At 37.9% G+C, this 13,715-nt stretch overlaps 1 protein-coding gene across 1 annotated transcript in view; it reads left to right on the forward strand.

Moving 5' to 3' along the window:
- PIKFYVE (phosphoinositide kinase, FYVE-type zinc finger containing) overlaps positions 1 to 13,715 on the forward strand; it is a 74,487-nt gene that overhangs the window by 19,313 nt on the left and 41,459 nt on the right. Inside the window, exons 9-13 of the mRNA XM_090283036.1 lie at positions 2,801 to 2,939; positions 4,555 to 4,712; positions 6,104 to 6,215; positions 7,403 to 7,550; positions 8,090 to 8,257. Coding sequence (XP_090139162.1) covers positions 2,801 to 2,939; positions 4,555 to 4,712; positions 6,104 to 6,215; positions 7,403 to 7,550; positions 8,090 to 8,257 — 725 coding nt within the window. The remainder of the gene's footprint in view (positions 1 to 2,800; positions 2,940 to 4,554; positions 4,713 to 6,103; positions 6,216 to 7,402; positions 7,551 to 8,089; positions 8,258 to 13,715) is intronic.

Raw genomic sequence — 13,715 nt, forward strand, 5'->3', positions numbered from 1 at the left:
CATGATTAGATTTAGGCTATGCATTTTTGGACTGCAATTCTATATGCGATATAGTTTATTATGTCAGAGAGGATAGGATGATACAAGTTTATCCCATTGTTAATATGAACTTGATCTCTTGGTTAAGTCAGTGTCCTGGGTTTCTCCACTTTAAAGTTACAATTTTTTTCTTTGTAATTAATAATATATGGAGGAGATACATTGATACTGTATAAATACCCTATTCTAAATCAACAGATTTAGCATCCATTTATGATTTATATTATGATGGTGACTTCCTAATTTTATCATTTCTTTTATATTTATTAGTTGACATTCTACTCTGAAAAATCTCCCTTACAGAAGAGTTTTGAGTGGGGAGTTTGGGAGGGTGACATGATCTGCACTATATTTTCAAAGGAGCTCTCTGGCTGCTCTGTTGAATAGATTGTAGAACATAAGAGTAGAAGCAGGGAGACCACTTAGAAAGCTGGTGCAGTAATCCAGGCAAGAGACCTGACTCAGGTCTGAGCAGAAGTGGCAGGTGGATGGTCAGATTCTAGATATATTTTGATTGTAGTGCTCACAGGATTTGCTAAGCAATTGGAGATAAAAGATGACTCAGGTTTTTGGCCTGAGTGGTTGGAAGGATGGAATTCCCTTCCCAGATGAGGAAGACTTGGATGAACAGTTTGGTTTTAGGCATGTTGAATTTTAGATAGCTTCTAGGCTCCACTGAGATGTCAAATAGATATATGAATCCAGAATTCAGGAGAGAGGTACAAGCTGAATATATGAACTTGGGTGTTATAATCATGTGGGTGGTATTTAAAGCTGTGAACCAGGATGGGGATCATGAAAAGAATGAGTGTGGAAAGCGAGGAAACAAGGTCCAAGGACTGAGATTGGGGAAATAAAGAGGAACCAGAAAAGGAGTCTTAGAAGGAGAGAGCAGGGATGAGGTGAGAGGAAAACCTGGAAAATGTGTTGTCTAAGTAGCCAAATAAAGACAGGTTTTCAAGGGAGGGGAAATCATTCCTGCTGATAATGTCAAGTAAGATGAGGAGTGAAATCTGACCACTGGATGTAACAATAAGGTCGCTTCATAGGCAGTTCTATGGGTCCTTCAAGGTTCAGGAGAGAATGGAAGGAGAACTAGAGATAGGAGTTTTGATATAGTGAAGGAGGGAAATACAGAGGGATGTGGAGTTGAGATAGTTTTTTAAAAGATGGGACAAATTACAGTATTTCTCTTGGCATGTGCACAAATGTGGTGACTGCTGTGCTAATTTACATATGTTTTCATGTGTTTTGAATTAAAGATTGATGTAAGTCTTAGGAAAGATGTAATGTAGTTAGTAGGTACTTTCTATAAGTAAAATTTTAATTAGCATTCTTACTACTAGGCTACTTACTAGAGTATTTTTACAACAGAATTGACTAATTTTCTTTTATTCTTGTTGCCGCTATATCAGAATATGTGTAGGGATGGTTAGAATGTTAGAGAGGCAGAATGTGTGGGTAATGCACACAGTGGAAAAGAGATTTTAATAAGTTGAAAAAGACTTAGTGGCAACTTTTCACTAAAAAAGTATGTCCTGAAATGAATAATTAGTTTAAAAATCTTGTTTATATACTTTTATTTGATATCTGTGGTTTCTCATTAACCATTAAGAATGACTTTTTGCTAAACCTGTTACAAACCTGTGAGTAATTTAAAAAATTATTTTAAAAGTATCTTTATCTTCATGCTGAGGAGCCCATAGTTTTTTGAGTGAGGCCTGGTTTTGAACGGCAGCCCTTTTATTAGCTGAGTTACCTTAGATAAATTACTTAATCTCTGATTCTTGATTTTTTTATCTGTAGAATGGACCTGGTAGTATCTACTCCATAGGATTAAATGAGGGAAGATATGTATATTGCGCTTCTGAATGAGTATATAGTGTTGACTACATCATAGATGCTTCTGCCTTTTATTCTTTATATGGAAGGTAAAATTGGGTTTCATTTTTTTCTAGGTAGAAGCTAACTAAATTTTTAGCTAAAATTTTTTTACAAATAAAAACTTGCTCAGTGCTCTTGATTTCCCACTTACAAGTCATTTATTTGGTAACTTTGCTAAGAAGCAAAATTAAGGATGTTATATAAGCACTCATACAATGAGAGGAAAGAAATTTTCACTAATTTTTGTATTGATCAAATTCAAAATACAGTAATAATTGACACTTTAAATTTAGGTCTACTATTGAGAAGAAAGGAATTCTTCCTGGGGGGATAACATTTTGCTTAGTTGTGGTTCAAAGTTAATGTCTCCCGATATCAGAACATTAAAGATGTTTAACTAAAAAGAACATTTTTATTTCATTGGTTATGCAAAAACTATTGGCCTGTGGCCATGCTTTCTTGTCCCTTATCTGCAAGATTATTTCTACATTTAGACTGTGATTCTTTATATTTGTCAATTAAAGAAAAAATATAGTTTTCAGCATTTTAACAAGAGTTTATATCTATTTCCTTTGAAATATTGCTGATATATGAACTACATCTGTGATTGTTTTTCTGTAATCTCTCCGTAACGACTTTCTTTTGAAGTCATTTTGAAGTAACTTTTGACTAACATAAGTGTTGGAAATGTAGTACAGAGAATTCTAGTGCTCTTCTCCCTGCCTCCCCCAATGATAACATCATCCATAACCATCATAAATACTTTTAAGTGTACCCTTATCATTGGCAAATAAGCATTTATTTAAAAATGAATTTTCACTGTAATTACATTTATTGATGACAGATTTACAACTGTGTTTTCACTTTTTATTTCCAGATCAGCCAGCATCACTAACCTGTCACTGGATCGATCTGGTTCTCCCATGGTGTCTTCATATGAAACATCTGTCAGTCCCCAGGCCAGCCGACCATATGTTAGGACAGAGACCACTGAGGATGAACGCAAAATTCTTCTGGTACTGGTCCAGCATCTCTTTGACCCATAGCTAGTTTTGAGCATAAAGACTGTTTATATCTCTGATTTTTCTTTTTTAAAGAAACATACAAATGGAACAGCCAATTAGCATATAAATTAAATAGGGTAAATAATTAGCTTAAGTTCTTATTAGGGTCACCTGAGAAATTGGTCAATCATTCCATGCTCAAACATTGGATTAATACTTTCTTGATTTTTTTCATCTGGCAAGATCAGAATTCAAGTGCCCACATAAATGAGCTCAACTTGTAGTTAAGTCCCAGATTGCTGTTTTACTTGAAAACATGTTTCTCATACACATGGCATGGAATGCTTTTCAGACTTTTAATACTGTGTGTTTATATGAGATAATAATCAGTTTATCGAATTTATCTATGTGTGAAATACAAGTTCAATCCTAAAAGTAGAAATGAAAGATATGACATGTGTTCTCAAGCTTGTAATTCAAAAGATAGACATGAGGTCGGTGGGCAGGCCCTTAATAGTATAAGAAGTAATACTTTAATTATATAAAAAACAGAAAGATCGTTAGCAATGAGGGAGCCAGGAAGGACTTTATTTTTTTATTGTATTGATTAAAAAGATTTTATTTATTTATTTTAGAGAGAAGGGAAGGGAGAAAGAGGGAGAGAGACATCGATGTGTGAGAGAGATAGAAATCGGTTGCCTCTCGCATACCCCCACATGGGGACCTGGCCTGCAACCCAGGCATGTGCCCTGACAGGGAATCGAACCAGTAACTTTTGGTCTGTGGGGCAACACCCAGCCCACTGAGTTACACCATCAGGGCCAAGAAAGACTTGAAACTGAAAGGCTTGGACTGGACCTTGGAGGATGGAATAGATTTGGCTAGGCAGTGGGGGAAGTAAACCTTATTAAAAGGTGTGAGGAAAGGTATAGAGGTGAGAATGAGCATGGCATTTTTCATGGACTGAAGGAGGATTTACTAATTGGGCGAGGTTGGGAGAGAGATTAAACTGGAGTCTGTGGGCAAGGAGAATGGAAGGTTATTTGGGGCTACCTGGTGGAAGGGGGTGAGTTCAGTCTTTACAAGTTTAGATTTGGACCTGTAGGCACTGAGCCATGTTGGAAGTTTTTTTGAGAAGGGAGTAATTAATTGAGGGCCTTTCTTTAGGGAAATACCTGGCAGTTGGGGGTAGGTGAGAATGTTGAGAATCTGGTGAGGCTGCGAGAAACATTGACTGTGGATTCGTGTTATTGAGTCCTCAGTCCTCTCTGTTGCCCCGTCTCACAAGAAGAGTATGAGATTCTCTACTTAGATAACCAGGAGACTGATAATATGGCCATTGGCTGAAAAAACTTCCTTGGGAGAGTTGGTTTTTGGTAGGGTGGGGTGGGGTGGGGTGGGGTGGGGGATGTCGGTTTTCAAGAGAAGGAGTGATGTTTTGAATTAGATGAGCTGAGTTTAAGCTGTTCCCTATGTAGGTGTTATTTCTATTAAATTGTGTAAGTTGGCTATACAAAGATGTATGCATTGAGTTTCTTCTCATTCATCTAAAAGTCATAAGAAAGAATCTGAAAAGGTATATGGGATCCTCCTCAGGAGTAATCAGTTGCTTATAATGTGACTTCAGGACAGTGTTCAATTGAAGGACCTGTGGAAAAAAATCTGCCATCACAGTAGTGGAATGGAGTTTCAGGATCACCGCTACTGGCTGAGAACACATCCTAACTGCATCGTAGGGAAGGAATTAGTCAACTGGTTAATCCGAAATGGACACATTGCTACAAGGTAATGGGACCTTAAGAAAGAAAGACTTTTTAATATTATTTATTAATTTATTTTTAATGAGGACACGTTGTAGATATAAGAGGAACAATGTTTATTGTCAGTAGGGTTTGTTTTTTACACTTGGTGTGTGGGGTGCTAATTGGTCAAACCTTCTCCCTTCTGGGTTTTAACCAGTGGAGAATAGATATAAGAAACCAACTGGGCTCCCAGTTTACCTAATTTATTAAGCAGAAGTGTGCAGTAATTCCCAAAACAGAGAGCTCTTTAGTTAATCAGGTTTGGAGAATGTACCTGGACCCTAAGACTTCTCTGGCTACTATTTAATAATCGGGACATTGCAATCTGTCTTGAGAAGGGGGTCCATAAGCCACACCGAGAGTGTCCTAGAGAGATTTGTTAAAATCTCACGGATCATTTGTAAAAAATGAGAAAGATGAGTCCTGTTGCCTTTCACGGTAGCATGTTCCCTACCTTCTCTACTTGATTAGAGTAGCTGCTTTTCATCTCTTGGGAGGAAACAAGTATGTAGGGAGAGAGAGAAAAAGCTCTAAGCAGTGAAACTCTGGGTTCCAGTTTTGGTTTTATCTCTTTTCAGCTTTATGCTTTTAGTCAAATTATTCATTCTCATTGAGGCCTGGACCTCTCAGTTCTAAAATGAGGAAACTACCTTTTTTGAAGAAGCCATGAGGATGAAATAATATGGCTAAAGTGCTCTATAAATTGTGAAATGCCGCATAAATGCAATGTGTCAATGTGTCTCTCTAGATATAAAATACATATAAAAATATATTTATATCTATAATTGGTATTCTGATCAAGACTACAAGCAAAAAAAGAAGACGACTATAAGCTCCTTGAGCAGCAGTCATGCTAGTCTCAGGATTTGTTTTACTTATACGTATAGGGGTATGCATGCATTGAGTACTTCAAAAATGCTGGAATTAAATTTTGTTTTGTTAGGACTACCTTACCAGTAGGTTCTCCTATACTATATGATACCTGGAAAAAAATATTTTATTTTAGCTTTAAGGATTATTTGAAATTTCTACTCTGATGGGGATGGAAAAAAAAATTCAGTTTCTGTCTGTTTCATCTTTTTAATTTTTTTATCCTAACCCTAGGACATGCTTATTGATTTTAGAGAAAGGGGAAGGGAGGGAGAGAGTGAGAGAGAGAGAGAGAGAGGGAGAGAAACATCGATATGAAAGAGAAACATTGATCAGTTGCCTCCTGCATACGTCTAGACCAGGAATTGAACCCGTTACCCTTTGGTCCAGGGATGACGCTCCAACCAACTGAGCCACACCGGGCAGGGCTGTGTCTCAACTTGTACCTGTAAAATTATTCTGATTAACTTTTAAAATTTTTTGTTTTTGTTGGTCTCGACGCAGGGCGCAAGCTATAGCGATTGGACAAGCGATGGTCGATGGGCGTTGGCTGGATTGTGTCAGTCATCACGACCAGCTTTTCAGGGATGAGTATGCACTATACAGGCCACTGCAGGTACTTTCAGTTTTACCGCTAATGAGAATACTGCTAGCTTGTTGTGAAGTCTTTATCTACCAGCTGGAATAAAAAGTAGTTGATTACCCAGATGCATTTCTCTAACATGTGTTTTCCTTGCTGTTTGAGGAAAATTAAAAAGTTATTTTTACTTGAGAGGTAGTGGTGATTAAAAAAAAAATCTATTGGAATCAAACAGTATTCAGTTTTTGTGACTTTTCTAAGCTTGGCCTTGTGGTGTTATAGTTGCTTGCCATTTATCTTCAGTGGTTTTCAGTGTTAGCGTGTCTGTGTTTTTAGGGCTAAGAGGGAGTACACATAACAAAATGATTGAACCAATTTAATGTCACCATTGCAATAGGTATTCACTCATTAGCAATATTAAATTGTATAGCGGTGGTAAAGTGATGAATATTCTTTTTTAAATTTTAATTAAGGAAGTGGTAATTATTTAAAGATAGAATTTTTAAAAAAACATTTTATTTATTTCCTTTTAGAGAGAGGGGAAGGGAGGGAGAAAAAGAGGGAGAGAAACATCAATATGCGGTTGCCTCATATGCCCCCAGCTGGGGACCTGGCCTGTAGCCCAGGCACGTGCCCTGACTGGAATTGAACCAGCCACCTTTTGGTTCGCAGGCTGGTGCTCAATCCACTGAGCCACACCAGCCAGGGCTAAAGATAAACTTTTTAAAAAAAGGTATTTTCACTTTTGGTTTATGCTAATTTGATATGTATACTGTTTAGTAACACCTTTATGAACTAAAAGTGGAAAATCATTGGTTATAGAAGACAAATGACTCAAAAGACTGGTGCGGTCTTATTTGTTAAAACCTAAAGGTTTTTTCCAGGATATGTTCTAGCATTGGCACAGGATTAGAATAAATTCTAAGCCACTTTCACTTTCAGGACTAATGGATGAATTGAAACACTCTAAGATCTGTATATTGTGCTTTGTTTATACTATGCAGCCTAAACCTACTGATTAGTGAAAATTATAATTTTAACAGTGAAATTGTCAGCATGATGTTGGTTCACAGCTTAGTTGCTGTTAATTTGCTTGTTTTTATATAAATTTATTCAGTGCTTAGCTTTGTAGAAATACTGGCTAGAATTTATTTGTAGGGGGACAGCCTTAATGTTGTTGCCATTGAAGGGGAATTGCTTAGATCCTGTGTTGACCCTTTCAGAGCACAGAATTTTCCGAGACTCCTTCTCCGGACAGTGACTCCGTGAACTCTGTGGAAGGACACTCCGAGCCATCCTGGTTTAAAGACATAAAGTTTGATGACAGCGACACAGAACAGATAGCTGAAGAAGGTGACGATAATTTGACTAGTGAGTTTAACTTTCTAAACTTTTAGTTTTTATGACTCATTACTGTATATGTATGATAAAGTGAATGTTTCATTTGTTTATTTGAAACAATCCTGCTTTAAGATTTATGGCTCCAACTGAATGTAAACATCTGATAGCAATCCTAGTCCTAGATACAGTATTTTCTGAAGAAACCTGTGTGTTAGGCTACTGGCGTTTTTAGATTTTGCCATAGTCTCTAGTTTGCAGCAGCTTAAAAATAACTCTGAGCTAATAAAATCACAGCAGACAACTTTCTCACCTCTTTGCTATGATATCAGACTTTCTGCAGAACCTCCAATATATTTTTTCCTTTTAAAAATTCGTTTCATATTTAACTTGATTAAATTTTATTAAGTCTACACAAAAGTACATGAAAATACTGTATCCATTTTGGTATTGCACATTGGGCTTGTATATTAAAAAAAAACATTTTTCTCCTTTCCTCCAATACCCTGATGAAACCCATTTTGTACTCCCCTCCTCTCCCTATATTTCTTTCCCCTCCCCAACACTAAAAGATTCTGCCAGTCCTAGCAAGCGCACATCAGTCAGCAGTTTCCAGTCCACAGTGGACAGTGACTCAGCCGCTTCCATCAGCTTGAACGTGGAGCTGGACAACGTGAACTTCCATATCAAGAAGCCCTCCAAGTACCCACATGTGCCCCCTCACCCTGCTGACCAAAAAGGTAGGAGGTAGTCACCATCTGGCATCCAAACGCAGGCTGGAGAGCTGGACCGTAGAACCTCGTGCCAGCCGGTCCCTCTGGCTTCCTCTGTCCCGTACGGCTGAGGGCGTTCGGTGTGGGTTTTGTTCCACCCTTTTTCATTTTCTTCACACCTCCTCCCCACACTTTTTTGGTTGGTTCCTTTTATTTCTTGTTTTCTCCCTCCGTACCACCACCCCCAGTTTAAAGGAACTCCATCTGACTGCTCTTCCCTTAATGTGCAACTTCCAAGGTGGTATTTCTTTGCATTTATAACATGGATGTTCTGCTCTATTCATTTCTCTTCCTTCATTTAACATTTTAAAGCCTATTTGCTTGTGCTGTTACCCAGTAGCTTATTTCCCTAAACCTTTTCAGATGCTTAAAGATAGACTGTGGGAAAGACATTCTCACATTCCAAAACATCTTTCTACTATAACTTAAAATGTTTCTTATGTATATGCTGTATTTGTTTAAAGGTTTTCTTCTCTACAAAATGAATTCATTCTTTATTTTTAGTTATCTTATTTGAGACTTTACTGACTCAAAAATAATAATAGCCATATTCAAAAGTAATTTTCTATAAAAGGAAAAATAAGGTAAACCATTACTAAAATCTTAACATAGCAGTATGTAAGAAATGAAATGCTTTTAAAAGTGGGTGAAGAGGTTTGCTCTTCAAATGTAATTAAAAACCAGTTTAATTCCTAAGATGGCATTATATAGAAGTAAATACATAAGTAAATAAATAATTGTGGGATTTCATTATGTTATGGTAACTGTGAAAAATCATCATTATAAAGATGAAGCAATTTATTCCATGGTTTTCCTGGAGTGTGAACTTTTAACATTTAGCTCTTTAAAGCTGAATTGTCTTCACAGATTAGAAATGTGAACCTAATTCTTTGCTACTCCCTATTTTGAGCCTAAGAATATGATCATAAAAGAGAAGCTTTTGAACTTAAACGACTATGCTAAAATAATTGGAGACATTCAAATTTCTACAACAAATTTCTTATAATTGTCTGGATTAGCCATTATCATCAAAATGTGATGAAATGGCATTTGAGTACAGTAATAAAAAAGCTATATCTTATTTAACAACAGAAATTTATGGAGGGTGTGGCAAAAGAGGAGATTTGAGTATCATTGACCATGGGTAAGATACTCATCTTTATGGGAGTCCTCAAAACAGAAATTGGAAAAATGATGGAGAACATTTGGGTGAATATAGAAGGACAGAGAAACAGACGTGGTGCTGCGTGACAATTAACTGTTGACTGTGGTCACATAGAGGATATTGGGTCATGTGTTTGCAACACAAATTACAGATGTGGGTCAGAGGTGGGATTTGTTAGGATGGAGAATATCTATTCTCCGGACACACCTGTTGACAGTTTGATTTTGCTGAGAGTAGTGTGAAAGACGTTTTTGACTTGCTGATAATTTCACCTCGTGGGAAGTTAAGAAGGTCTTGAAAATCATGAAGAAAGTGACCTGTCATTGTAGAAGCCATCATTGCAGAAGATGGATTGCTGAGCACAGACAGACATTTACAGACAGACATTTGCTTTAGGAAAGCTAACTTCATAGTGTTAGGAGAGGACGGGAGCAGGAGGCTCCAACAATGACATTTTTATAGTACAACCTGAAATTGTGTCTCTAAGGAAACTTAAAGGGGAAGCACCTGCAGTTGAAAAACCATCACAACTCTTCTGGAACCGCTCTGATCTCAGCTCTTTAAAAAGATTGTCTACAAAAAGATTGTCTATAAAGGTTGTAAGAGGCACCCTTCTTATGAGGATGAATGTGAAAGAGGAGTCCTCACTTAAAAACCATGGCAGGACAGCAGAAGTCCAGACTTACTGAAGGAGATAGTAAAAGTCAAGGATATTTTAGAACAGGTTATAAAAGTGATGCAAGAAAAGAAAGATTAGGCTGGCTATTTGGGGAACTTGATAATATTAATTGAGGCGCCCCTCTCTCAACATTAAGATAATCTTATCAGGAAAGAACACACATGGTTAAGAAGAAAGCGAAGTTAAAGATAATGAAGAAATAGGGAATGCCTGGTTATTTTAAACAGTTCTGTTGCCAGGTTCAGGCAAACGGTATACAGATTATTGAAATAACTTAGATCTTGATCATGAGACCTGGTTTATCTTTGAAGAATTGTGGAGAATAGGAGCAAGTTTAGATGACTATAATGATAGATACATTCAATTTTTTTAAAAGATGGGTTTCTGATGTGACATGTGAAGTTGGCTAAGTTGTAGAAAAATTTAATGAACAGAGTGTACTGTAGTATTTAGAAATGGGATCGGTGGTGGCCAAGATGGAGGCCTAGACAGACACACTGCATCTCCCTCCACAACTAAGAAGGAATACACCAACCTCAAAACTAGAGACAACCAGAAATTCCAGGAAGTCGAGCTGCATGGAAGTACAATAAACAAAGATATAAAGAAGAAATACTCATCCAGCCAAGTAGGAGGAATGGAGCTGGGGCAGAGAGAATGCAGTGTGGAGGTGGTGATGGTGGCTCTGGCGGTGGTGGCGGCAGCTCTGGCGGTGACAGCGGCTGTGGCAGGCCAGTGGAAAGTGCAGTCACACATTAAAAGAAGTTGGGAGGGACACCTGGGGAGCGCTCCCAGCACCAGACCATGCAGCTCATGGTTCCAGCGCCAGAAAAAATAAATCCACATTACTTCTGAATGTGCGAACCAGTGGGAGTTGAAGCAGAGGAAGAGACTGCCAGTCTCTCAGCAGAGTCCTCTTGTTTAAAGGTCCCTCGCAGTCTTAGAACATCTGCAGACCCACCCACTCTGGAAACGATGGCCAAGGCAATAGCTAGAGAGGTGCCAGTCCCATGTGGGAAATGGGAGAAGTGCCTGGAAAAGGGACGAGTGCTGAGCAAGTGGCATTGTTTCCTCTCAGACGACTCCCCCATATACAGTGCCACAACCTGGTGAAACAAGTCACCTCGTACTGAGGAATACCTAAGGCTCCACCCCTCATCATAGGTGCAACAGCTCTACCTAAGACACAGAAGCATGTCAAGTTGAGGAGACAGAGAAGTATGGCCCAAAAGGGGAAATGATCAAGGTTCCAGTGGGAGAAATAAGTGACAAGAAGATAGCCAGTCTAACAGACGTAGAGTTCAAAACACTGGTGATAAAGATGCTCACAGGCTTGACAGATATGTGTAAGTACAGCAAATGCATAAGGGAAGAAGTGAAGGCTATGTTAAATGAAACAAAGGAAAATCCATATAAAATGAATGGTGAAGGGAAGGAAACTGGAGTTCAAATAAATAATTTGGAACATAAAGAAGAAATAAACAGTAAACCAGTATAGAATGAAGAAACAAAAATTGGAAAAAAAAAATGAGAAGAGGCTTAGGAACCTCTGGGACAACTTTAAACATGCCAACATCCAAATCATAGGGGTGCCAGAGGAGAAAAGGATGAACAAGAAATTGAAAACGTATGTGAAAAAATGATGAAGGAAAACTTCCCAAATTTGGTGAAGGAAACAGACATACAAGTCCAGGAAGCACAGAGAGTCCCAAACAAGCTAGATGCAAAAAGGACCACACCAAGACTCTTCATAATTAAAATGCCAAAGGTTCAAGATAAAGAGAGAATCTTAAAAGCAGCAAGAGAAAAGAAGAGGGTTACTTACGAAGGGGTTCCAATAAGACTGTCGTTTGATTTCTCAAAAAAAACTTTGCAGGCAAGAAGGGACTGGCAAGAAATATTCAAAGTGATGAAAAGTAAGATCCCACAACCTATATTACCCTATCCAGCAAAGCTATCATTTAGAATGGAAGGACAGATAAAGTGCTTCCCAGACAAGGTAAAGCTAAAGGAATTCATTGCCACCAAACCCTTGTTATATGAAATGTTAAACTGACTTAAGAAAAAGAGGATCAAAACTATGAATATTAAATGACAACAAACTCACAACTATCAACATCAGAACCTGGGAAAAAAACTAAACAAACAACCAGAATAGGAATAGAATCATAGGTATGGGGATCTTTTGGGGGGTTATCAGCTGGGAGGGGGAAGGGGGAGAAATGGGGAAATGGTACAGGGACTAAGAAGCATAATTGGTTGGTACAAAATAGACAGGGGGAAGTTAAGAATAACATAGGAAAGTGTGAAGCCAAATAACTTATATGCACAACCCGTGGACATTAACTAAGGGAGGTGGGATTGCTGGAGGGAAGAGGGGTACTGGATGGAGGAGAGCAAAGGGAAAAGAATTTGGGGCAACTGTAACAGCATAATCAACAAAATATACTTAAAAAATAAAAGAAAGAAAACGGGTTGGTGGTGACTGGGCACCGGCATTGGTTAACTAAAGTAAGTCATTCTGAAACAACCTTATTTCCATGTTTTATGGTGATATGAGATTGGTTTATCAGGAGATTGTGATTGATACTGTCGTCTTTGATGTTGAGACATTTGATGGTTTCAATAACTTTGACAAAGAGGACAGTTTTTCACTTAAAATATATTCAAGAAGTAGTTATAGGCAGTGGTCATATTTTCTTGTACAGGCTCTAGTCTCCATGAGCCTCTTTATATAAAAAACACATAAAGAGCTTAGTGTCTTTGGCAAATGTCAGAACCATTGTTAATATAACACATTTCTTTGTAGTTTACTTGATCGTTGTACCAAATATTGAAAGTAACTAATGATTTGATGTCAACAGGAAGGGGATGCTTCTCAGTTATGCTGTAGGGCTTTTCTATCCATATTCAGTGCTGAATAACTTTTTTGGTCAGCATTTTGAATGTTTCAGAGCTAAAATTATTAAAATATAGAAAGAATGTCTAGCATGTTGGATAGCAAGATTGGAATTTAAAGATCTTTTCATAAGTGGTAGACTGAGACTAACAAGGTAAAATTTAACACAAACATAAAAAAAATTAGGCTTAAGATGTTTACTGTTAATACTCTGGAGAAAGCTATTTTGTTTTTAATTTTAGATTTTATTTTTATGGAGAGAGGGGATGGATGCCTGAAATATATATTAATCAGTTGCCTCTCGCATGCTCCCAATTGGGGAACTGGCCCAAAACCCAGGCGTGTGCTCCGACTAGGAATCAAACCAGCAACCCTTCAAGGTTCACAGTCCAGCACTCAAATCACTGAGCCACACCAGCCAGAGCTGGAGAAAGCCATTCTTAATAGTACATGTGTTCTTGTCTTTAAATACCTGAAGAGTAGCTGAAAGAAATTATTTTATTTTGTATATGGGTGAAGGAAAAACTAAGTTCAGTAGTTAGGAGTAGTGAGCCTTTGTTGCTGTACCTTGGGAATGTCCAGGTGGTGTCTGAATGCCCACCTTTTAGGGTTATTGAGGACCAATGGCTACACTGGGTGAGAGGTTGGGTAGACCTGGTGACTTCTAAGTTTGCTTTTAATT

The sequence above is a fragment of the Furipterus horrens genome, unplaced genomic scaffold (genome assembly GCF_987537825.1).
Source record: "Furipterus horrens unplaced genomic scaffold, mFurHor1.1.pri manual_scaffold_1, whole genome shotgun sequence".
NCBI classification, from domain to species: domain Eukaryota; kingdom Metazoa; phylum Chordata; class Mammalia; order Chiroptera; family Furipteridae; genus Furipterus; species Furipterus horrens.